Below are 26,566 nucleotides of genomic sequence, written 5' to 3'. Positions count from 1 at the left end.
GCTTTGTGGGGGTGACTGTCTCACTGACTTAGTGCAGGTGTCTAAGAGGAGCTCTCTAGAGAGCATCCTTGTCCCCAGTCTCCCATCCATATTTATTTCTTAATCATCCCACTTTACCCCTGAATATAAAAAAGAATGATCTTATGGGAGCCCTATCCAGTAAATCAGCAAGTTTGCCTTTCTTCTTGTGTACAGATCAACACCTCCTACCACACTTGGAAACAGGACAAATCCCATAGAGTTTGAAAGGGATGGGTCCAAATTCCTTCTTTGTACTGGAGTTTGGTTGTTTCAAACATGGCACTGTATGGTTGCTGCAAGGTAATTTGGCTTGCTTCATCGACTGCTGAGGAACAGCACTGAAACACAGGAAGGACCCCATGGTAGGTGCACCCACTCACTTCTTGTAAACTGGTTAAGATTAGGTCAGCCTTGAGACTCAGCCCAATCTGATTCTGGCCATGGCAGGGCCAACTGCAATCTGTGAACCTTTCTTATCTCCAGGATCTTCTCAAGGTACTCCCTTTCCCTCCTGATCCTTTTAGAATCTGTTGCTCTCTTGAGAACACTGCTTCCTCTGCAGACATGTAGTAATGTGATTATTTATTCTTCCATGTCCCAAGGACCTCTGGGTTGAGAGGCTGAAGTGATACTCCCCATAACCCTCCCACTCACCAACAACCTCCTTTTCTCTCCCCTCATTCACTGAGGCCTGTGCCACTAGATCAGTCTTCCTCTCCAAGCCATTCTCTGCCTTCCCAGGAAGACTTCAGTGGTCACACGGATTATTTGTCCAACACCCTGGCTTCTCAGTTACTTCTCATCTCCAGTGACCTTGTCCTCAGTTCCAACACCCACTCCCTGGACTGCCAAACCTGAAACTGCTCTACTTCCCCTAAACCACAAATTCACGCATCCTGTTCCCCTGGCCACATTCTCCTCCCATCTGGCTCGTTCAGCTATTACTGTGACGACTGTTCTTTGAGTCGACCAGAACACCTAGTTCATGTGGATCCTCCCATCCTCACCTCCTTTCCCTTTCAGTTAAGCCTCCAGTAGCCATCATTTTGGATTACAATTACTCTATTGCCAGCATCATCAACTTCCTTGTCATTCTGTCTTTTTCTCTTATTGGTGTGGCAAAAATACAACCTGGAAAAACCCAACTATCTGTTTTCTCCATGCGTTCACCTGGGAGATCAGTTACACTAAACTGTTCATGTCCAGCCTCAGTGCTCCACAGGTCTACCAGATTTCTCTGGTCATTGTGCTCTGTCACCTTCTGCTCCAGCTACTTAAACTTTCTATCCTTCTTAAACCACCAACAACCTTGTTCTCAACTTAGAACCTCGTCGCCTACTTCTGAGAAGACAGAAGTTGTCTGACAGGAACCTCTCAACTTTCCCTCACTAATCCAGCACACCTGCCAACGTCTATGCGCCTCTCGTCTGTCTATCCTTCCAGTGTGCTGTGAATGCTGGCCCCTCCCACCATCTCAGGAAACTTACCCTGAGCATCCTTTATCTTCAGCCTCTCACCTGCTGGCAGATTCTTCCCATCGGCATTACAATTGCTCAGGTCTCCTCTGTCTTACAAACAATCCCCCCTTGGCCCTCCCCAGTCACCCCTCTGTTTCTTCCCTCTCTTTCACAGCCTCCTCCTTGAAAGGTTGCTACCTGTTTCTTTTCCTTTCACTTGGTTTCAACCTGCTAAACTGCTTTCCGCTCCTACCACTCCACTGAAACAGCTGTCACTAAATTATCAACAACATCTGAGTTGCTAACTCTGATGGACATTTTTTGCCAGACTCATTGTACTTGTGCGGCAGCAGATAAATCTTTGTTCAGCACTTATCTAACCAGCCATTCATTCCCCTGCTTAAAAATCCTTTAAAGACTTCCCGTTGCTCTTTGGATAAAGACCCTAATCCTCAACATGTATGGCTTTCCCCTCGCTGACCCGTCGCCTCATTGTCTCCCTCGATCCCCCAGGTCTGGTGTGTGGCCCTGCCCTTGCTGGAGTCTCCACATAGGCCACATGCTGTTTGCTCACGCCCAACTTCTTCCTCATCCTTCAGAGGTCCCTTCCTCAAGGGCTTCCATGGCCTGCCCCAAGTGAGGAGCCCCTGCTGCAGGCTCATCACACGCCATGCTTTTCCTCATAATATCCTGGTGATTTGGGCATCGCTTGTTTTACACCTCTCTCTCTCTCCTACAGACTGTAAGTGCCTGCAGGCAGGGGCACCACCTACTCTGCTCATGACTGTACCCCAACATCTGGCCCAGCACGGTGAAGAAATGAACAAATCCAACTCCAAACTAGCCTGAGTCCACTCCAGGATGGTTCTGGGAGAAACCTGTGGCACTGAAACAGGTTTTGCTCTATGGGCACTGCGCTGTTTGGGCTACCACCTTCATGCACCGATACCAGATCTGGTTAATCCAGCCCCATGCTCTCCTGTGCTCCACTGTTCCCTCCTTTTTGGCATACAGCAAACTGCGGCCCGGGGGCCAATCCAGCCACCCCTGTCTTTATAAATGTTTTATTGGAATGCAGCCTCACTCATCTGTTTACATTTTGCAACTATGGCTGCTTTCAGCTACAATGACAGCCATAGCCCAGTAGTGGCAACAGAGACCATATGGCCACAAAGCCTAAGGTATTTACTGTCTGGGCCTTTAAAGAAAAAGTTTGCTGACCCCTTGTATAAAGCATCCAGCAGGACACCTACTGTGTACTGTGGGGAAAATCAAGTAAGTGTGTCATGGTGACAAAGGGGTGGTTCAGGGTTTCAATCGGAGTGATTCTCTTATCAGCATCTATGGTCAGCATCTTCTTTAATAAGTCAATGAACTCCCGCCGGTCTGCCTTTTCCACCAACATGTCGCTCCCTTCCAAATCTGTTGTCATGTTCACCTGGAAATAAGTAGGGACAGGTTACCAAGGACCCCAGTGTGACTCCGCTCTCCAAACTCCCCTCATTCTCCACCCTGCCACTTCCTCTTAATCTCAAGCCCCCCTTCCCACTTTCCACTTCCCAGGAGGCTGTGCTCTGCCTCTATGGAAAGCCCACATGTTGTCACTGCCCACAGGATGTGGCTTTCCTCTCCGCAGGAAAGGCAGAGAGAGGCACGCACCCGGAAGGGGAGAAGGCTGCTGCTGGGACCTACAAATCTGTCTAAATGACAGGACGTAAACTGCTCCTGCTTTAATCAGTTAAGTTGAAATGCAGCTGTCATCACACCTCATTAAAAATAACCACAAGATGAAAAGAGTTCTGGAGACTGGTTGCATAACAATGTGAATGTACTTAGTACTACTGAGCTGTACACTTAAGAAAGGCTAAGATGGTAAATTTTATGCTATGTGTGTTTTCCCACAATTAAAAAAAAAAAAAAAGAATCGCAATGAAGCAGTGGAAAATAACATGCAAAAAAGGTTTCTTTGTTCTAACTTTAGAGGGAACGGGGAGGCCTCAGTGCCCTCTTCATCTACAGTCTGTCATCCTTCTTATGGCTCCAAGTTAGAGCCGGAATTATTTTAGTCCCTGTGTTCACTGGGGTCACCTCTGGCCAAGATAGGATACCTGAACACAGGAGTTTTCTTCCAAGAGCAAGTCTATACTAGGACAGCCTTTTAAAAGGCTTGTTTGGTGGTGCTTTCTGTATTTTCCAAGACATGCTCTGGAAACCAATTTCAGTTTTCTCAGACAATCTAAGCTACTAATCAACTGACAAGTATACTTTACTTACAATCATGATTTTTGGTTACACTCGTCTACAGTAAGAGGTGTGCTAAGTGTTTATTGCTCAATAGATTTCTCTTTGAGGAAAAACTCACTTTGGGTTGCTCTGATTTTAGACTAGTCTTCACACTAAAAATAGATGAAGTTCTAGAATTTTCTCAGGGGCACAAAGGTGAGAGCCTGTAGTGTTTGCCAGTGAGCTGAGAGAAACTGTGTAGTAGATTGAATTATGTCCCCCCAAAAGATCTGTTCAAGTCCTAATCCCTAGTAGCTGTCACTGTGACCTCATCTGGAATATGGTCCTTGCGGATATAATCAAGTTAAGATGAGGTCACACTGAGTTAGGGTGGGCCCTAAATCCAATGACTAGTGTCTTTATAGGAGAAAGACAAGGTAGATTTGGACACAGAGACACAGAGGAGACACAGGGATGAAGGCCATGTGGAGAAGGAGATAGAGATTAGAGAGATGCAGCAACAAGTCAGAGAATGCGGAGGCTGCCAGGAGCCCCCAGAACCTGGGAGTAAGGCATGGATGCTTTTTCCCTCGGCCTTTGGAGGGAAAAAGCATCCATGATCCACCTTGATTTCAGACTTCTGGCCTCCAGAACTAAGAATAAATGTCTATTTCCTTAAGCCATTCAGTCCATTGTACCTTGTTACGGCAGCCCTAGGAATACACTGAATCTTGGGCATTAAACTCAAATGTACCAATGGGCTCGAATTCTTCTCATAAAAGCATCAATAAGATTGGCTAGTAATATTTTACAAATGGGAACCAATAAGCTGAAATTTTAAGGAGTCGGTGTAAGGTTTTGAAAATGTTCCATAAGCCAAATGGTATTCTTACTAAGGCTGGCATATAATTATTTAAGGTCAAGGCCACCTACCACAGTTGAGCAATGTAGATTTCTGTCAATTTTCCTATGTTACTCTTGTAGAAGTCTCGCTGCACTTGGTTTTTAAAGGGCTTATGTTGCATATTCACCCACAGAGCTTACCTGGGCCATATCATCTAAACAGTTGAAAATGTACTTTCTTGCTTCTTTTGACTTAATCCCTGTCTCTGCTTCATGATCATCTGGTGTCTGTCAAGAGAAGCAAAAGCCAGTTGATAACATACTTATCTCCTGGTCACTGAGACTCAAACCCTGGAGCTCCTGATTCTTGCAACTTTCAGACAAAGAGACTTCGATTCTTCTTAAAGTGACCTGCACACTAATCCCTTTCTCTGTTCATCTACTCTAACTCATCCCTCTTCCTTCCCATGAATACCTGTTGGGGGCCAGCTGTGAGTCAGGTACAGAGGATTCTAACATGAGCAAATTATGCTGCATCCCTGATCACCCTACAGCCTTCCCTAAGTTTAAGTTTAAAAAATTTTTTTTATTTAACAAACCCTTATTATACACATAGTTCTTGCTATGTGCCAGGCACAGTGTTACAGCACCTTTACTCATTTAATACTCTTCACAGCCATGTGAAGTAATACGATTATTATTCCCATTTTCCAGGTGGAGAAACAGGAACAGAATGTTTAAGGAACTTGCCAAGGTCACATGGCCAACAGGGGGCAACTGACCCCAGAGTCTGTGTTCTGTGCTGCCCATCTGCCTCGGGCTGGGGCACAGACATACATTTCCCCCACTGTCTTGGGAACCTGCTCTTTCCAATTGCTATGGGTTTTTGGACTCATCCATGTATCAGAGGTAAAAATCTTCAAAATCTCACTTAAGGATGGCACCCATGGAGCAGTGTACATCTTGGGAACAGCTGGACACGTAGGCCTGAGGCTTTTAGGTAAAACACAGAAGTGAACCCTGCCTCATGCCCGGCTTCATCCTCCTCAACCTAAGGATGCTTTTTACTGGACCTGACCTTGACATTCACACTCAGAATTGCCAAATGCCAGGCCTCTTATCAATAGCCTAAGAGGTTTGCTTAGCTCCCAAATCTTTTTTCTCAATCTTTTGTGACTATTGGCCATACATTACCTTTAAAACCATATCAGAATTTGGCTGCAGTTTCCATCAAAAAAAAAAAAAAAAAAAAAAAAAAAAAAAACCCACCCACCCTCTTGCAAAAAAAGAATCACCTAAAATGAATATAAAACATGCCTAAGACTTTTATTATTTTCTCCTTCCCAGGAAAATACATTAATTTTAATTACTAGGCACAGATCAAAGTGAAAGCAAAATATGTTTCTGTTAAAGTAAAACCACCTAAGAGTTTATGGTGTGCAGCAGTGCACTACACCACCTGCCGGTGGGACGAATTAGACACTTCCCTGGGGCCTTATGATACGTGAATTGCTTCTTAGGCTATTGCCTTTGCCTGGGAAACCCTCCCTTCTGTGCTGGGCAAAACCCTGTTCATTCTTTAGGGCCCAGCTCAAATGGTCCTTCCTGACCCTGCCACAAGGCAGTGTTAAATGCTCCCTCCTTTTGGCTCCCACACTCTTTTCCTATTAGAACAAGGTACTTATTACAGTGAGCTAGAGCTTGAGGCACAGGGTCCCATCTCCCTCTGGACTGTGAGCTCCTTGAGGGCAGGGTGTGGTTCATTTCTCTTCCTAGCACAAATCAGACAGTCATCAAGACTTATCAGATTAAGTCCTGGGAGCTCAGCAAGCATAACTTGAGACTCCAGCTTTGCAGGTGGCAGTAGGCCAAGGGAAAGATTTACTTTTGAACATTCAAATTCTGCCATACCATGTATTAAAAACAAGTCCCCCCTACCCCCCAGTCCCCATAGTGAGACCCAGGATCAACCTGCTGATGTCAAAATCTCTCCATTAATGGGACTATGCCCTTCCTCCCTGAGAGGTGGGAAACTGGAATGGAGGAACAGAGGGGATGCTCTTCCTACCTTCAGCCTCCACAAAGGATACGGCGAGTCTGTGTCACGGTTGAAAAACCTGGTTGTCTTTGTCCCTGCGCTTAATAAATATTCAGCTGGCAAACCCTGTGTTTGTGAAATATACCGAATCTGCAAGAAAAGATGAGAATGAGGTCAGAGCTTTTCCTGTCACCATACATGCGGTATATTAATGGCTCTCGTGGCTTTGAGAAAAATGAAAATGACATTTCTATAGGGAAAGAAAGAAGTAAAAAAAAAAAAAGGGAAAGGAAAAAGAAAGGAATACAGAAAAAATAGCAAGGTTAAGGGAAGCAAGGTTTGGGAAATAATGTTAACAACCCATAATCCCATCCATATGTCATGTTATAAGTGAAATGCTAATCCATCATATTTTCCAGATGAAGAATGAGGTCTTGTTGTGAATACCGGTGTTATCTGGACTCACCTGATCGTACTCTGAAGCTCCTGGATATAATGGCCAACCTAGGAACAGCTCTGCAATGACACAGCCCAGGGACCACATATCAATTGCCTCACAAAATGGTAAACCAAGGATGATCTCAGGGGCCCTGAAAAGGAAGAATGGAAGAAACCATGAGCAATTTGGAAGTGCAAGCAGCTATTTTTATATAAATTCTATCTTTCAAACCTGGGGTACCATTACTGACTCCCCTGTGAAGGGCCTGTGGTTCTCAGGAGAGGCACTGCATTGCAATGATTCTCCATTCTTTGGCTTGGTCCTCGCCATTAGTGGAGGACCCAGTGAGGATGGTTGGCTGAAATAAAGGGTGGGTCTGTGGCTTTAGAACAGACCTATAGGGAACCATGACTATTGACTTCATTACTATTACATTCCAACCAAATGAGCTAATAACCATTTTAGAGATACTTTAAAGTTATCTTTTGTAGCTGAAAATCTAGGACATCAATCTTTAGAGGGTGCCAGTTTTTACAAAGGAATTCTGAAATACAAGTATTCTATTTTCAGGAATATATAAAACAAGCTGCCCCCACCCAAAATAATGGGATTAAATCCAATACCCGTTCATGCTAATGATTCCTTTCTTAGAAATCTGCATCACACTTTTCCAAGGAAACATTACTGGCTTTTTCATTAGCTTCTAAAAAGTTAATCTCCTTAAAAGTTCTCTAATGTTACAATTATGGAACCCTGTTCATGAATACATAGTCTGGGTATCCACCAGAATCCCATTCTAAACTCTGTGAGCAGTGGTTCCTGATTGGAGGAATTAATGTCCCTTTATAATGATACACAAGGTTTGGGCCGGCCCGTGGCTCACTCGGGAGAGTGCGGTGCTAATAACACCAAGGCCCCGGGTTCGGATCCCATATACGGATGGCCGGTTCGCTCACTTGGGTGAGCGTGGTGCTGACCACACCAAGTCAAGGGTTAAGATCCCCTTACTGGTCATCTTTTTTTAAAAAAAATAAATAATAAAAAAAAAAATAATGATACACAAGGTTACATGCTGGAGATGCTGAAGGAAGTAACCTAAACTCAAAGAGAAAATTGCATATGTAGTTGGTAATCAAAGCCAAAGAGACCACAGAGTATATCTTCTTTTCTAAGAATTTGTCATGATTAGGTAGGGGTATGTTTTAAAGAAAACCAGGTTCAAACTTGGAGATAATGAACATAGTTTTGTTTTTTTTTAATGTGGCTCAAGGTACTCTGGTGATAATGAAGTGCATTAGCCCAACTTTTGTTTTCTCTGTATATTTCCCACTCCAATAAGTGGTGCCAGAAGAGGCTTCCCCCTGCCCTTCCAGCAATCTGTAGCGGGAGTGCAGGGAGCTGGGGTTCTTTCCTCTCTCCAGGTTAACTTTCACCCACCTAGCACTGTGGGCTGAGATCAGAAACACCTCCACTGGTCTTGGCTCTTCCAGCTGAATTTTTTACCACCTAAAACGTATTCTCCATCTTCCCCCTTTAAATTTGTTTTCATTGCTTATTTTTTCCTCTGTATAATAGTAACTAAAAAAAAAAAAAAAACCCCAGAAATGTTACAAAGTTTATTCACTTGCTCAGAGGTGGAGACTCAGCACTGCCATGAGGTGCTCCTGGAGAGCCCACAGGTGTGGGTCTGGGCAGTGAGAGGGAGTTCCTGTCGTGGGTGGAGGGAGTTGCCTTGGTGCTATTTAACAGGACTTCCGTCATCCCTGTCCCCTCATTGCTGGGCACCTTCAGCTGCTGGTGCTCTGTCTGGCACTTCCCCTCCCCTTGGTCTTCGTCTTCTCCAATCCCAGCTGCTGAGGGTTTGTGTGAGCCTTGGAGGCCACGTTTGCCCTCTGGTATTGATGGCCTGGGGGTGCCTGTGGTGGTTCTGGCACATAGCCCTCCTGTTTCATGCGGCCTCGAGCCACACCCCTCCTAGGTCACCTGTGTCCCCTATTGCCCACAGCCCACGGCTTCCAGATTCACTATTCACAGCATGTCACTGAGGAAATTATTGACAGACTGCTTCTAGCAGTGCCTTTAGAGATCCTTTCAGTTTATTTAAAAAGCCACATCCCTTAGAAAAGAAGGTTCGAATATCTGATCAGAACACTACAAAGAAAATGATGGCGTCAAAACCTGCTGCTCTGTCTGCCCTCTTGCTTTAGGGGCAGGTGTGCCCACCTCTGTCCTCTCACACGTGCCCTGGGCTGCCACCGGCTGCAGGCTCACATCTCAAACACATTCTCACCTCCCTTCCCCATTCCTGTCACTTGCACCTCCGCTAGGCCCCTGCCCTCTTGCAGCCCTGATATTTGGATGTTTGGAGTCGGATCTGGTTCCGTGGGGACTTCTCTGGACTTGACTGTAGGCCTGCGCTTCCTATCTAGTTAATTGGCTGGTTCTCATGCCTGGCCCCCAAGCAGGCTGTTTCTAACCTGTGGAAACCCTCTTTTCCAGCTTCTGTTCCCTGGTGCTGTGCAAGGCAGAGTCCAACAACTGATACTGTCACACAAAGGCACCTTAGTGATGTTCTCTGGCAAAAAACACCAGACACAGATTTTGACCACTGACGTGACATGAACATGGCCTGTGAAAATTGCTCATAGCCCACCAAGAAAATGAAGTGGCAGCCACTCATGGTACCATGATACGTGCAGCAGAATATATTTCTTGCTGTGACCATAAAGGACAAATGCTCTTGCATCTGGCTGGATGGTTGGGACACAAAAGAAACAGAAGCACAGCCCTGTCCATGACGGGCTTCCAATGCTGGGAGCGCAACGCTAAAGCACACATGACAACTAGTGCTGAGCATAAAATACGAACAGTGTAAACACACAGACACGAAATACAGCAAACACAAGCACACAACATGCTCTAGCAGCTCCCGTTTTAGAAAACAAAGCAGAACACAAGAACAAAACAAGGCCAAAAAAAGAAAACAGCCCCAAACCACAACACAAACCTTTCCTTAATCCCTTCATCTCCCGCAGCTGTTGCCCTATTTTTCTGCTCCCCTTCCAAGCCCAACCTCTCTGAAGGGTGATCTCGTCCTGCAGTTTCTACCTCTTTACCTTCCGTTACCTTCCCAGCCTCCTCTAATCGGATGTGGACCCTCTGCTCCGCTGAAGCGTGCACGCATCAGGATCAGCAGTCATCTCCACCATGTCACAGCCATAGGTCAACTTCTCAGCTCTGATCCGAGAGCTACATTTCTTTCACACAATTGACCACTCCCTCCTGTTCTGAAACAGATTCTTGCTGTGACCATAAGAACAAATGCTCTCATATATTTGTCCCCATCTCTCTCCCCGTATCTGTCCTGCTGCTCTGCTTGTGGCTTGTCCATTTCCTTTGGTGGTTCATCCTCTATCCAACTGCTGCATGTTGGCAAAGTCCTAAGTCCCCTTCTCTTCTCTCTTTCCATCCTTGTCCTAGGTAATTGTTATGGGGTAAATTGTGTCCCTCCAAAAGATATGTTGAAGTCCTAATCCCTGTCACCTCAGAAAGTGACTTTATTTGGGAATGAGGTTGTTGCAGATGTAATTAGTTAAGATGAGGTTATATAGGAGTGGGTGGGCCCTAATCCAATATGACTAATGTCCTTGTAGGAAGAGGGAAATTTGGACACAGACACAGTGGCAAGATGGCCATGGGAAGATGGAAGCAGAAGTTGGGATTATGCTGCCACAAACCAAGGAACACCTGGAGCCACCAAAAGCTGGAAAAGGCAAAGAAGGAACCTCCCCTGGAGACTCCAGAGGGAGAGTGTCCCTTTTAACACCTTGATTTTGGACTTGAAGCCTCCAGAACTATGAGAGAATAGATATTGGTTGTTTTAAGCCATGCATTTTGAGGTACTTGTTACAGCAGTCCTAGGAAACTGATGCAGTAACCTTACCCACTCCCACAGGTTTAAGTTCTATTTGTATTTCCAGATTCTGTCTCCATCTTGGAATTCTCTCAGCTCCAGGTTTACGATCGACAGCCTGCTATCTCCTCTGGCATGTCTCAAAACGGACTCTTCTCTAAACACATTCCTTCCTCCATCCTCCTCATTTGATTGACTAAATGGAATTAACACCACCCAGCTGCTTAGCTAGAAATTTGGGAATGATCTTTGATTCCTCTCTTTCTCCCTTCATCCTCACCACCCAATCCATCAGTATGGCCAGCTCCAGAGTCTATCTCAAATCTGTCCCTGGTTTTCCATCTGCACTGCCACTGCTCTGGCCCTGGCCACCCCTATCTCACCTGGAGGTTCCTATACAGCCTTTCTACTTCATCTTTCCTTCTTCCAGAGCAGCCACAGTGAACAGATCACATCTCCCCTTACTTTAAGCCTTCAGAGGTGCCCCACTGCACTGAGAATGAAATCAGAATCCCTCCCATGGCCCACGGGACCTCCACGATTGGGATCCTGTCCACCTCTCCACCATCATTTCAAAACACTCTTCTAGTAAGCCCCACTCCCATCTGTTTCCTTTCAATTTCTAGAACACCCTAAGCTCTTCTGAACCAAGAGTGTTTGTGGGATTTTGTGGCTTCTGCCTCAAATGCTCTCCCTGCTGGCTCTCAATCAGCCACCTCCTTCTCATCCTTCACATCTCTGCTTAATTGTCACTGCCATAGATAGTTCTCCCTTGACACTAGTTAGTCTCCATTCATAGTGCCACAGATGTCACTTTACTGCAGTTTCCTGATAACCTGTTCACTGTCTGTCTCCCCCTACCAAGTATCCCAGGGCAGCACAGTGCCTGGCATTTAGTATCCACTCAATAAGTATTTGAATAAACCCTCATTAAATATAAGCAAGTGCTAAAATATGTGAGTCAGACTGAAAGTTCTAAGGCAGCACAGACAAAGGAGAGTAGAAGGGGTAAATCTTCATGAAGGTGAATCAAGTCTTGGGCATGAGGGGCAGGATTTAGCCTAAGGAAGAGCAGGAGCAGAGGCCCAGAGGGGGGCATGAGCATGCCGGCCCACACTCACCTGTGCAGGACACCTGTGTGGGGCAGACAGTGGGGAAGTTGAGGGACACCTACTTGTTTGTGGCTCACAAAAGAATTACCACACAAAAAAGAGGAGTTTGAGGGGGGTTGGAGATGGCACCAGAGTCATGCAGGGTCAAGACTTGGGACCTCAGAGATTTAGTCTGAACTTCTCATTTGTGGCCATGGTCATTACAGCCTCTAGAGTCTGTCCCTTAGCTCTGTCTTACAGTCATCACCCCACTCAGCTCCCAGCTACAAGCCGAATCAAGTGTTCATCCATCTAGGCCTCTGCTACATCCATCCATGCTCTCTTGCCTCTGGTTCCAACCTTTCCCATTCACCCCGAACCCCTCCCCACCCCCTAAGAACACGTCCTTTTCTTTCATGAGACTTGTTTCTGGCACAGCCTGCCCTCCTTCCCCTCCTTCCTTCCATTCTTCCTTGCTCAAACATATGCTGTCCACTTTCTCTGTGCTGGCTATACCAGGTGATGGAGATAGAAACATGAGTGACACACTTAGACTGGATTGGTCCAGTAAATATTGATTGAGCACCTACTGGCCTCACAGAACCGTCTTAAAGAATGTCCTCATTACTATTTTGGGACATCAAAAATACTTCAAACATACATGAAGTGTCAGACAAAATTGGCCCCTAAGAAGGAGAGGGATCATTCCTTTCCAACATTCCTAAAGCAAGACCCCGAAAATTCTATTTTTATATAGAAAGAGAATAAATAACTGTCATTTTTGACACATAAATACATGTTTGCATCTCTGTCTCTGTCTCACTTCTGTTTGACCCTCATCTGGCACATAGTAGCTGCTCCCTAAATAGCTGCTGAATCCCCAGGCCATGCAGCTTCACGTAAGGAAGGTACTTCTCTATCTGGCCCCCACTAATCCCTGGGGGATAAAAGACCATTCTGCTGTGATCTTGCAGATACCTGTCCCCCTGTTTTTCTAGTCTCCCAGGTTCTGAGCTCCTGGAGGTTCAAAAGTCAAGTCTTAAATCTGTTTCTTTTTGTTCAGCTCACCTGAAGCATGTTTGGTGTTTGCTAAGGTGTGTGTACTCTTCAGTGAAACTGATTCTTACCAATGGTCAGTCTAAGGCAGATTTTGTTTGAGCTGCCCTCATTTGGATATTCAACCACCATTTACTATGTGTTTACTATGTGCCAGGCACTCTGCTGGATGCTGAAGATCAATAAAGCAGACCCTATGGCTTCTCCAGGAGTTCACTGTCTAGTTGGAGGCAACAACGTGCTGCCAGCCAACATACAACATATGAAGTGTGCACACAGTACACAAGGAGGGACAAACTGGGGTTTGGGGGGAGAGGCAAAGCAGGGTGGGCTTCCCAGGAGAAGTCTGAGCCATGTCTAGATAAGTGGCCAGGTGGGGGGTGGCCTCCAGGCATGGGCGGGGTGAGTGCATGCCCCCAACCCCATGTCACTGCTGTATCTCCAGCCCCTAGTGAGATGCTTGGGGCACAGTAGGTGCTCAGTACACATTCACGTAAGGAATTAATGTGCACCACCCACACACCTCCAGCAGTTGCCAGTCTTCCTTGAAGCTGCCAACATTGCCAACAGGAGGCAAACTACTTGGCCTTTGTTTCAGAGTTTACATGGTGTTTTGGGTTGGTCATCATGTTCCAGTTTCTTCCATGGGGGCTGTTTCTGTGCTTAGTTCAGTTCCAGAGCAGGTGGGACTGCTGGCTCCTGAATTCTGTGAATGAGGATCTCCCAGGTTCTGTGAATGCCTCATTGTCATCTGCTGCTCCTCACCTTTCCTGCCAGAGCCCCACCCATGGAACCATCTTAAAGAATCTCCTCATTACTATTTTGGGACAAAGATCCTTTAAACATACATGAAGTGTCAGACAAAATTTGCACCTAAGAAAGACAGTGATCGTTCCTTTCCAACATTCCCATAACAAGACACTGAAAACTCTATTTTTCTATAGAAAGAGGAAAAAACAACTATAATTTTCAACACATCAATTATTGAAGATTTGATATTTAGCCCCATGAAATGACAGTGCACATAACTGATAGGCTATTCCTAGAGCACATCCAGATCACGTGGCCCTGCAGGGGCGTGACCTCCAACAGAGGGTGGAGACTACAGAAGTTAAGTGGGACGACCTGCAGTTGGGAGCCCAGTGCTCTGGGTCGAATCCCAGCACTATCAGGCTACTTCCTGGTGCTGGTATGAGGATTAAATTGAACAGAGCATCATAGGGCCTTGCACAGGGCCTGGCATAGAGCAGGCAATCAGCAAGCATTACTCAGTTATCTATAATAAACTTCAGTCCCTGTGACAGCAATAAAACAGACAGAACATCCCTTTTTTTCACTTTTAAAGCCCACTTTCCTTCTTATGTGTTGCAATGTTAAGAAAACTGTTTAAATATATGTTAAAGCATTCACATTAAGCATTTTTGTTTATTTATACAAAAAAGGTACAAAGATTAACATAACCAACAACCAAGTACCTACCACCTAGCTTTGAAAGTAAAACTCCCTATCCACACCCTCTTGCTTCTCCCTTGCACAGGGAAATGCTACCCAAACTTTGTATTCCCTTTTGTTTGGTCCCACATTACTGCCTGCTACAGGCAGTGCACTGTGCAGTGATGACTGAAGACAGTTCCTGTCCTCAGGCTGCTTGGAGTCCTTTTCCTAACAGTACTTGGTCTCGACGTCAGGGAATAGGTTTGAGAGGGCGCTCTGGTGGGTCTGAAGACCCGGGTGGGCAGAGCTGACCACCATTACCATGTCTGCTCACAGCATCAGGGGCCACAGGGGTCTGGAATGCAGGACTCAGGGCACAATTCCTTGCTCACCCCAACCTCATTAGCCAAGTATTAGTCCAGAGTCATTGTCTCGCTCATTTACGCAGTACACTAATAAAACAAGGGCAAGGTTCACAGCCACTCCCAACTTGGGCGGTAAATCTGCAGCACTAATCAGAGAGCACTGGGAGAGCTGGGCATTTCTGGAAAAATGTTACTCAATTTCTCTGAGTTTTTATTTCACCATCTATAAAATGTGATTATTAATCTTGCTTTTTCTCTTGTCTCGACGGCAGCTTATGGAGATAAATTATGGTCGGCAGAATTATAAAGCAGTTTGAACTCCTTGGAAGCAAGACACTCTATTAGTCCATGCTATTTTATAATCACTAATATTATAAGGTATACTCCAATTGAACTGCAGTGAAAAAGCCCATTCCCACAAATATATGTAGATTGAAAGTAACCTCAGGATGTCTGGGGCAGAAGCAATCAAAATGTAAAATTGTATTTCAGATGGATTGTTAAATCTTATGTTTCCACTGCAAAAATAAGGAGACTTGGCAATGCTGTCATGAGCTCTGAGACACTGTTTGAGCTGGTGACCTGGAGTGGGAGGCAAGGGATTATATCAAAGCTGGACCTGAGAAAAAGCAGCAGAAATCTGAGGAGCAGGGAGGAGAAGGCTGTTTTAGAGAAACTGGAGTCAGAAGCTTGGGAGATCTGCACAGAAGACAGCCTGAAGGGTAAGGGCTGGAGAGCACTTCAGGGCAGCCAAACGGAGAAAGAATATGCCCCCTGACCATAGGTAAGCCTGCCAGGAAAACAAGGAGCAGCATCCATACATACAAGAAGAAGTCACACCACGTCTGGGGTGAATCTACAAAGGTCCAAGTGGAGATTTAGATAGCAGTAGAGGCCTATCTAATCTCAAGTCAACCCGGGATTTGATTTTGAAAAAGACACAGCTTCCTTGCAAACAGGAGATATGTGAGAAATAGTTTTGTCTTTGATTAGGGGGCTAGGTAGATGAGCAGAAGGAAAAAGAGAACCAGGGATGGAGCTCTAGGAGCAAAACACAGGGAGGGTGAGGTTGACCAGGAGCCTACTCACTGTGTTAGCTTGCACTGAGCCATCCTTGGAATGGCCAAACCAAACACTGTGGACCCTACGATCTGTAGACACACTCTGCAGCTGAGTATTTTTGCCCTATAATAAGCTAAAGGGTGGTGGAGAGCTGCTGCAAAGCAACAAGGCTTTGATTCCAAAAGGAGAGCTAGGAGGGACACCCCCTCATGCCTTTGGTGGTTACAGCTTTATGCAGCAGATTCGTTGCGGAGATGTTCTAGAAGTTCTTCCTAGGGCGCTGCTGGTATCCATAAAACTGTGTGCTGACGAGGATCATTTCAAGACTCTCACTGGTGATTCTGTTGTAACTGAATATCTTCAGCTATCACCAATAGAAATGCTCAGGACATTAGAATGAATCATCATATCCATATGGGAGATTGACATAATCACAGTTTGATCTAGCTGTTGACATCATTTTCATGCCATGGGTGGACAGTCTCCCAAAGGAAGCTGGCTTTCTTGATTCAGCTGGTCATTTTCAGTATAAAGTTCGAATCGGAGTGGCAGTTTTTTTGATTTGTATTGGCACTGATTATCTTGGCTCTGAATAAGCTTTTCCTGGTGTGCACTAAATGCACATACACACATATACACACATTTTTCATGTTGACCTTTGGTTCCCAGTGCTGCTCCAACTTTGCTAACTGTGGCACTAAAATCTAACTTTCTTGCTTATATACAGAAGAAAAGTCTGGATCTAGAACTTAAACTGAACATAATCTCCAAAGGCTTTTAATGATATTGGTGTAAACTGGAAACCAGCTCTCAGATGTCCAGAGCATATTGTGATGCCAGCCTCTAAATCTGTTGTTATGTGCTTGTGTATGGAAACTGAAGTGAAGAGAGCATAGCCAGCAACGTGGCTCCACCTAAATGATAGGTACTGACTCGGTTTGGTGACATAAGAAAAGAGGGAAGGGAAGGAAAGAGAGGAAAAAAAGGAAACTATGAATGATAAATCTTAATGAGAAACATTCCTAGGAAGAACCAGCGTGGACCCTACAATGGGTCATTTCAAAGGTACTAATACTGCCCTGTAATTCCTATAGTCCTTACCCTTCTAACATGTGCTGTGTCTGCTTTGCCCATCCCCCGCCCAGGTGACCCATTATCTCCCAATCTGGTCTCTGATACCTTCACCGTGAAGTCAAGGGTTGCTAGAGAAAGCCCAATCTGGCCTCCCAACACCCCAGAGAACTACAGTTTTACCAGGCCGGGTTTTATGCTGGTGCCTTTTGCCAAAGCATGTGCTCAGTAAATGTCTGTAGAAGCACCTGCCAGAACGGAACCACAAGTTACTACATGTATCCACATATAGTGATTCTTTTTACACATACACTGCTCCAGGTTCTTTTTAATTTTTTTTTTTTTTTGGCAGCTGGATGGTAACAGGCATCGAACCGTGGACCTTAGTGTTATCAGCACCATGCTCTAACCAACTGAGCTAACCAGCCAGCCTTAACATTTTTTGGCCTTACTTTTTTGTAAAAGATAACACACATACAAAGAAGTGAACAACAAAAACGTATAGCTCAGTGACTTATCAGAGAGCAAAGACCACTGTCACTACCAGCCAGGTGAAAAAACAACACTGTCAGCATCACAAAAGCCCCTCTCCTATTTTCTCCCATTTACTCCTCTCCTCTCCTCAAAGGGGCTTTGAAAGCAGTATATGCGGTGGTGACGTACAGTGTGCACACATGAGCACGGTGTGGGTGTGCACTGGTGGGTGTGGACCCTGAGTCTCAGCTGTGCTCTGCCGCTCCGCCCTGCCAAGCCTCCTGAACAGGTAAGCACAAAGGCCTGCAGCTGCGAAAAAGAACACAGCTGGCTGGGAGAGAAAGGAAACAAAGCCCCAGACATTCTTTTATGATATTCCTTATCGTAGTTTCTTTTGTTAATTGTTTTTCTTCTCCTTTGTTGTTAGTCTGTTGACTGAAGCTGAGGCTTGAAATTGTGCCCTTAGAGCTTTGTCTGGAAGCCTGCTGATTCCGGGGAGGCCTAACCCAAATCACACTGTCACCTTTCAGCTTTCTGGGAACACTCATCTCTTCTGTGTCCTGGGAGGGAATTTGGAATTTCAGTTCCTGTGGATCAATTGCAAATGCAGCCTGTTCTCGTTATTCAGCCCAGTGATGTGTTACGAACAACCGAGATGTAAGGCCGGGGAAAAGGCTGGCTCCTTCCACACTAACCTTTTAATTCAAGGCTCACTCTCCACCCCAGATAAAAGCATACTAAGAAAGTAATATTACTTAAGTGCAACCTTACTGATTTAAATATAAAGCTTCTCGTTGCTTTAACATTTAACTTTTACTGGTTCATAATGAATATTCAGTAAATGTTTGCTGGATGAATGAATCACGATGCTTTCCTTTCCAGGGTCCTCCATACCTGCACCAGAGAGGCCCTGGATCCAACTCTCAGATGAGTGACTATACCATAGACAAGGCTCATCTTCAAGATATTTCCTTTTCTTACAGCACCATCTAATGACGTGGCTTCTGGGGCTAAGTCACGAGCCATTCTTTATGGTTGATGGTCTGGGATAGGAGATAGGAGACTTCTTTGAAAGGGCGATGCACTTGGTGTCACCAACTGGAGATATACCAATTAAGACAGCAGAAGCCAGAAATCTGAGCTACGAAAAAGAATCCACTGAGATGCCAAACACATGTTACAGGATGAATTTCCACTTCAGCTTCAGGGATATTCCCATAAGACAGGTATCATATGAGGAGGCCTCCTTCCCTGTATTGCACTTTTAGTAGAGAATTACTGAGAAAAAAGGGTCGAAACTGCTAATACCCTACCTCAGCAAGTTTTCAAATAAAGCCAGGCGCCATCCTAGCCGATGGGAGTAGGTTCCAATCCAGAAAGTATAGGATATGGCCTGTCTCCAAGAAGGCAGGCGTGAGTGGGATAATAGGAACTAGGTGATGAGGCTGGCCTTGCTCTCTGGGAAAGGGCGCACCATCCTCCTGGCTTTGCTAGGGGACCAAACAAGCACAGGAGGACTCTCTGAGGATATGAATGTCCTTCTCCCAGTTCTATAGCAGGAAACATCCATAGAATGGACTTAACCATGGCCTGTCTTCTCACAGCATGACCAGCTGGGACTGCCCATGGTCAGGACAAGGAAGGAGCTCTTATGGCAGCTGGTTAGTTGTTCCAGGAGGAGTTCGGAACAAGAGAATTTTGCCAAACAGAATGGGCATAAACTCCAGGTCTAGCCAAGGGCAGTTTATTTAGGGAAAGCCTTTCAACACTCAGCTTTTCCTATTGGAGCTGGAAAAAAACCAAAACCCAAGTTTGCTTACTTGCATTTGGGTCATGGAGGAAAAATGAAGCTGGCTTTTTACAACTCCCACTTGGGGGTGCTGAAGTGTAGCAGACACATGTGAACCTTCACCACCTAGGGGGACAGCCACTAACTCTCGCTATAAGAAACCCGCAGCAAAGTGAACAGGGCACAGAAGGTGTTTCTGTCTGTGGAAGGGGAGTAAGGTGTCCCCCCAGGTGAGGATACTACTGCCCCATCTTCCCAGATACTGACTTTCTCTTCCTCTCAGTAGGGCCTCTTTGTAATCCAGGAGTTGGGACTCTCGTGCATCCCTTTGGAATGGAGCAACACTCAGCAAAGGAGATTAGAATGTTCATGTTGTGCTCATGAGCACCGAACACTACTCCAGTCAAGTGAGCTAACCAGCTTGTGAATTCAAGGAGTTGCCACACATCACCTTGGCCTCAAGAGGTAAGGAAGAAAGAAAGAAAGAAAGGAAAGAGGGAAAGAAAGAAAAGAAATGAAAGAAAAGGGAACAAGGGAGGGTCTCTTGATGGGAGCAAGAGAAGAAAGAGTGAGGGACAGTAAGGGGCTGTGCGGGGCTGTGAAGGATGGTGTGACCTTTACCACTGCTTGCCTCTTGGAAAGCACTTCTCCTTCTGGCTTTTTCTGAAGGCTTCAAGGCTTTCAACTTAAACCTTACTGCCTCCAGAACACTTCCCTAACCGAGGCTTTCTCCTGTTCTATGTCCCTACAACACTAATTGCATCTACTCATCTTGCTCTTTCACTCGTTCTTGCACTGGTAGTTTTTTTTAATTTAATGAGAATAATCTAGAATCAACTTCTTACCTAGACTGGAAGCATCCTGAGACCATGGATTGCGTGTTATTTGTCTCTGCACACTTCACAGCACCCAGCACAGAGCCTAGTGGACTAGGGGGAGGAGGGAGGTGTCCACAGATACTCGTCACTGTTCACGCTTGAAGCTAGAAGCAGCTACGGTTTCCATATCTTTTTGTCTCTACCACCAAGCACTGAGCCAAGAACAGAGCAAATGCTTAATAAACAGATGTTTGCTGAAGTGGAACGAGTGGGTGATTATGTGGGGGAGAAGTGAAAACTGGGATTTCTTACTATTCTTGAGAAAAGAAGGGGTAGAGATTTCAATGGAGAAATCTGGATAGAAATCTATGAAGCTGCTCTATTTTTAATAGAAGCTTGACATAGGGAGTTTGTAACCTTAAAAAATACATAAGCTGAGGAATGGTAGGTGAAAAAAGAGTATTTATCTACCTGGAGATGAAGAAAAATAGTGGTGAAGATGCGGGGAGAGGAGGCAGCTAAGGAGACTTTTTAAAAACTCAACTAAAAAACCCCACAAGCAATTAAATGGATGTTTGAAAGAATGACAGTGATCTTTGGTGTACACAGCTCAGTTTCCTTTTTGCTAAAGAATAAAAGTTTTGCGATCTCATTTAAAATAACCGAGGAGCTGCTGTCACATTTGCTGCTGTAGCACCAGCTCTGTAAGTACGTCTTTGTGTGTATGTATTTAGGCCTGTCCTGGATCCCCCCTGAGATCAAAAGTTTCTTGAGGAGACAGAACCTATATCTGCTTCCTAATGGAGTGCTCAGCTGTGGGGTGCAGCTCAGTGGTTGCGCTTTGCACAGCAGGTGTTCAATCAGCATTAACCAACTAAGTGGAGCTAACCAAATTCCATCCCCAGTTTGAAAGGCTTTGACACAGAACTGTCTAGTTCCTTTTCATTCAGCCTCAAAACGAGTGTTTTTCAAAAACAAAACAACCCCAAATACCCCCAAAGATTCAGCCAAGATTCAATTTTGAGGCTATGTAAAACAATTTTTCCTAACTCTAGCAATTCTTGCTTTTGTGAAAATCTAACAAGTCTTCCCTCTTCCAGGTTTCCCTGATGTTAGAAAGGCTGATAGACTTCAGATGACCACAGAACCCAAAGTGTATGGGCCCTCACTGGGGAGTCACAGTTCAGACCAGGAAATCAATAGCAGTGGAGAGAAGTGTACAGGGAAACGAAACTGAGACTTTTGGGTTGCACAGTGGAAAGGCTGATGAAAGGTACAGCACACAGTCCCCAGGTTTGTTATTTTTTCTCCCCTGGGATTGCATCAATAGCTTAAATGTGAGTGAGTATCACTCCTGCTTCCACCTTCATATCTGGTTAGAGTGATTCTGTCCTGCAAGCCAGAGCTTAGGTTCCATCATCGGTTCCATCATCTTCCTACTGAGCAACAATGTCCCATGCGGTTCTCATCAGTCCCGGCTGCGTCGTTACTGAGGACCATTCACAGAACTGTCTTGAGTGGCCAAGGGAGGGTGGAGCAGATGGAGGGAGAGGATGCTACAGGGTTTTTTTCTTTCCCCATATGTATTGTGTTCAATATGGACAAATATTTGTGTAGCCTCTGTATTTGCCATTAATACTAGGATAAAGTCATTAGCAATTAGATTTTTCTATGGGAAGGAGCAAAGCATGGAGGTGCGGGGGGGAAGCAAAGCCCCAAACGGAAGAACAGAAATGCTAAAAGCTGGCATCCGAAGGTATTATTCAAAAACAATATGGGAAAAGGCAGAACTGTATTTCCTCTGTTCTTCTAAGGGGAAGTTCAGAAAAAGGTCAGAAAGAGAACAATGCGGGCCATCTATCATAGCAGCCTCTAACCCAGAAAGGTTACTTACACACTGCAGTCTCATTTCACAATTCTGTAATTACTACCCCCTTCCACAGATCGCACGCCAGCACAGACTTATGAATTATACATTTCATTTCCATTTACCAGCACCCTGACTCGGTGACCACGGCTGCGGCGGGCTGCTGCAGGAGCAGCCAATGCAGGGCCCCTTCCCCCAGGTACACACTCAAATGTCACAGGGGCCCAGAGCACCGGCGCACACTCGCGATGCTGCTGTGCTGACCTGCAATTCCCAGCCGCAGGTTTTGTTTACTGAACAAATAAACAGTAGCTACCAGCAGGGATTTTCCTAGGGGAAATCACATTGGGGCATTTTTCCTTCCCGTTAACATTTTTATTTAGGAGCAATCTTGTTAAAATGAATATCAAGGGTGGTCTTGAAGGAAGCAAAGACAATGTGGAGACTGAGGGGTGTGTGTGTGCGCACGTGTGTGTGTGCGCGCATGTGTACACACCCACATTTGGAAGCATCAGCAGTGCCCACTCAGTCCTGCTGTTTGATTTGGGAGATGAGTTAGAGAGGGGGTACCAGAAATGGATACTGTGGCAGAAACTGGAGTAACCCTACTCCTTCCTGTCTGCTGCCTCTGATTGACTGGCACCCCCCTCCTACCAGCTCAGAGGGCCCCACGGAATCTCTGGGGCTATTTGTCTTCCTAAGTGCTATTAATATATTAAGGGGGTACTAATCTTTGTTCAGGATGATTTTCCTTTCAAACCTTTAAATAACATTAGGTTTAGTAGAGAAGGGTCATCTCAGGCAATTGAGAGAACATGAGAACAAGGAATACCCCATAAAGCAGACAAAGGTAAGCAATAACTAATGTATACTTGAATGTATCACTCTAAGCCGTGGCAGGAGTAGGATTTTAAAACATCTAAAAAAGTGATGTTAAATGCATTCATGGAAGACAGTTCTAAGAATGGGCTATAAATGTAGAATATTTAATTTTTGAGGTTGATCCCAATTAAACACAATAGTAAATGGGATGAATATTAGGTACAAATCACTACGACATAAATTTTGTTCCCTTAGGTTTTTTTGAAAAACTGCTCTTAGTGTTGAATCATTTGTTTATAAAGGTTTTACTGAGGGTCTGTTGTGAGCATGGCTTTGACAGCCAGCTTCTAAGATGGCCCCCAGTGACTGCGCCTCCTGGTATTCAACATCCTTGTGTGCTCCCTCCCCTATCTGTGATACAATATTGTAGGAGTGATGACTTTTGACTTCTGAGATTAGCTCATAAAAGACTTGTGGCTTCGACTTTGCTCTGTCTTGAATCACTTGCTCCAGGAGAAGTCATCTGCCATGTTGTGTGAATACTCAAGTAGCCCTACGGAGAGGTCCATTTGGCAGGAAACAGAGGCCTCCTGCCAACAGCCAGCACCACCTTGCCAATTGCGAGAGTGAGCCACCTTGGAAGAAGATCCTGCAGCCCCAGTAGACCCTCAGATAACTGAAGCCCTGGCTGAGTTCACTGCAACCTCATGAGAGAACCTGAGTCAGGACTGTCCAGCCAAGTTGCTCCCAAATTCCTGTCCCATGGACACTTTGAGATAATAAATGTTTACCGGCTAAGCCACTAAATTTTGAGGTAATCTGCTATGCAGCTATAGATAACTAATGCCCATTTGTGGGCATATCTGTAAGAGAGGAGAGGTTGTGCAAAAGAAGCTCAAGCTGTGTTCTTTCAACAAGCCTTAGTTGAGCAGCTGTCGGATATTTGACACTGTACTAGGTACCCCATCTGGTCCCTTCCCTGATGGTAATCAATTAAACACCTCCTTAAAGAGATAGGTGGCACAGTGCAAGTGATGCCTGCGGAGGACTTCAGCCACCCAATGGCAGGCAAGGCAGGGAACAATGGTTACAAATTGTCTTCCCACAGGATGGACCCGATACGTAGACATAGAGTGTTCAGCCCGCACAGGGTTTTAAATTTTTTGAATTAGTTAACATTTAGAATTGAGGTGATATTTCCTAAAAGTTTGGATTTCCAGATACAAATCAACAGCTCTGGCAACTGTGGGCTACACATCTCTTCATGGCAACAATGAACTTGGTCTGAGTAGTGCTGCCCACTTAAATGGCACACGCATGTGTCACCTGCTTCAGTCCTCACCCACACACTGGCTGTACCTGCCAGGCCTTTTAGGCACTTGAGTTTGGGATTCCTAGGAGAGAGACTAGAGGTGGGAGACAAGTGGAGTATCTAAATGAAGCTGCTGTTTTTAGTTCTGTATTGGGACACTTTGGAGGGGTACAAAATGAGTTTTCTTTTATTAAACAACAACAACAAAAAGGTTTAGTCAACAGCTACCCTGGAAGCAAGGGACACCTTAGAACTTAGAAGGAATGTAAAACAATTATTCCACTTTACATTAAACAGCATGAACTATAATAGGAAGGATCCCATGTTAAGTTTATGCAATGTTTGTTTATGAAGGTCTTCATTATGTAAGGCCTCCGCTGAGAGGAGAGCAGTGCTGGAGTCTCACTTTGCTGATTGGGCTTCCTGCTATAACAGTAATTTACAATAGCAGAAGAAAGGAAGGCCCTGGCGCCATAACTCAGTGAATATCTGGCGGGTTCTTCCCTCCTACAAGATATAATAATATACCCTTTTTTGGCCTTCTCCCAATTCTCCACTTGAAACAGGATTATAATCAGTTTTCAGAGTGGCTTACTCAGGAATTAACTAGCTAACCACTGGACAACTGATTCTTGAACAATTCTGTACAGTCCTTAGTGAATTTTTGGAAGACGAATATGATGTTAACAGTATCAGGCTCTCCAGAATATCCTTCCTAAGCAGGCAAGTACTGGGTGGGGGGAGAAGGGGCCTTGTATTTGCTTAAAATGCTGCTCATGGGTGTTTTATATAATAGAGCAGGAGAAAGACATTCTGCCTGCCTCCTCACTCTCCCTGAGCTCAGTGAACATTATTGCATTATTGAGTGATTATGTAGTAAACTCAATCACCGATATTTATTGAGCTCCCAGTGTGTTCAAGACTCTGCCTACAGGGTGATACAAAGTCATGGTTTCTGTTCTAAAGAAGCTTATCATCTGGTGTATGTGTGTAGAAAAAGGAATACAGACAGAAGTAATATATGTCAGATGTGGCTAAGTTTAGAGGGAGCAAGCTCTTTCATTTAATAAATATTTATTAAGTATCTACTATGTGCTGGGCGCTGAACATTCATTTGGCAATGAACAAAAAAGGCAGTCTCTGCCCTTATGGAGCTTAAAGTCTAGTGGACTTCAGAGGGGAGAATAGGGGAGAATTTGAGGCGGCAGAATTTATATAAAACAGTTAGGGACAGGCAGACATAAGCTATACTTCAGAGCTGAGAGAAGGGAGAGGACACTGCGGTGAGAAAATAGCAGAGGCAGGAAAGCACGAGGAAGAGCCACACAGGCCAGGGCCTATGAGTGAGGGGCACACGACACCAGGGTGGAGAGCAGCATCCTGTCTCCAGTGCTAATCCTGCACTTCCTGTTCACAGTCCTGAGGTAGGACATGCTGTTCTCTGACTTCTTCACTCAGAAGTACAGACACAAGGGCGTTTGTCTCTAAACATGAGTAACTGGAAAATACATTGCTGAGGATTCTTAAATGCTGGAAAGCAGATAATGGATATAGAGATTTTATGGGACAAATTGCACCTCCCACACTGGCACCACATACAGCAAGAGTCTGACCCAGCAGACCTATAGAAGGAGGCCTTTCCTCCTACTGGAGATAGGCCACTGAGAGGCACAGGTGATGAATAAAGGAAATCAGCTCCCACTGCTTCAAGAAGCACAGCCTGGGATTACCCTACCCGGTGAGATGAAATCTCCAAGTTTTACATTGCATTAGCAAACCTTTCCTTCCTGTAGGACATTTTTTCCTTACCAAAGGGGAGGGGGGAGCAAAACACGCTGCCCTGGTCCCCCAAGACTGTTTCTTTCATGCAGAGACAGTTTTGTGTATGTGCAAGCAGACTAGCTTGCTGAATGATGAAGCAGCAAAACAGGGTCCCAATGGCACAGGGACTGTTGGGCCCATGTTCCTGTAGGTTTAATGGCATGGGATGCACATAAAAGTTGCTGCTGCGCAAACAAGGCTCTTAAAGTTAAATGTCATTAAAAACACATCTCTGGAACTGCTTAACACACGTAGGGAGGATGGAGTCCTTATGGTGGCTTTGTTATGGGCTTGAGGCTTCGCTGGGCTTGTCATCTGGTCCCACTGGGCCTCCCTGATGAAAGTACTGAGGGCTGTCTCCATGGGAGGGGGTCAGTGATTAGCAAGAGAGAGAAAATGCAGACAAGAAAGACAAGTGCAGTGTGATGCTTACAAGTCCAGCAGAATTCTGGTTTTTTACAGAAGCTTGTTCATCTCAATATTCCTGGTAATATCAACTCTCAAACTACTTCTTGTATCATCCACCCAATATTTATTTTGGGGAACAGTTTAAATCAAGAGAAAAGCTATTAATAAGTTAAATAAAAGCTGCTGAAGGGATTCCTGTGAGTGGGAGGTTGAATAGGGTGATTTCTAAAGTCCTTGCCAAC

General features: G+C 45.1%; 1 protein-coding gene across 4 annotated transcripts in view; it reads right to left on the bottom strand.

Moving 5' to 3' along the window:
- Positions 1-26,566, bottom strand: part of HIPK2 (homeodomain interacting protein kinase 2) — a 188,589-nt gene that overhangs the window by 56,602 nt on the left and 105,421 nt on the right. For all 4 annotated transcript variants that reach the window (XM_063099934.1, XM_063099935.1, XM_063099936.1 and 1 more), the window contains exons 3-6: positions 7,049-7,172; positions 6,613-6,732; positions 4,746-4,832; positions 2,732-2,916 (exon numbers count right to left, since the gene is read on the bottom strand). In XM_063099934.1, the coding sequence (XP_062956004.1) occupies positions 2,732-2,916; positions 4,746-4,832; positions 6,613-6,732; positions 7,049-7,172 (516 nt within the window). The remainder of the gene's footprint in view (positions 1-2,731; positions 2,917-4,745; positions 4,833-6,612; positions 6,733-7,048; positions 7,173-26,566) is intronic.

Source organism: Cynocephalus volans, chromosome 6 (assembly GCF_027409185.1).
Source record: "Cynocephalus volans isolate mCynVol1 chromosome 6, mCynVol1.pri, whole genome shotgun sequence".
NCBI lineage: Eukaryota > Metazoa > Chordata > Mammalia > Dermoptera > Cynocephalidae > Cynocephalus > Cynocephalus volans.
The sequence above is the reverse complement of the archived record's forward strand: the minus strand, read 5'-3'. Positions and strand labels throughout refer to the sequence as shown.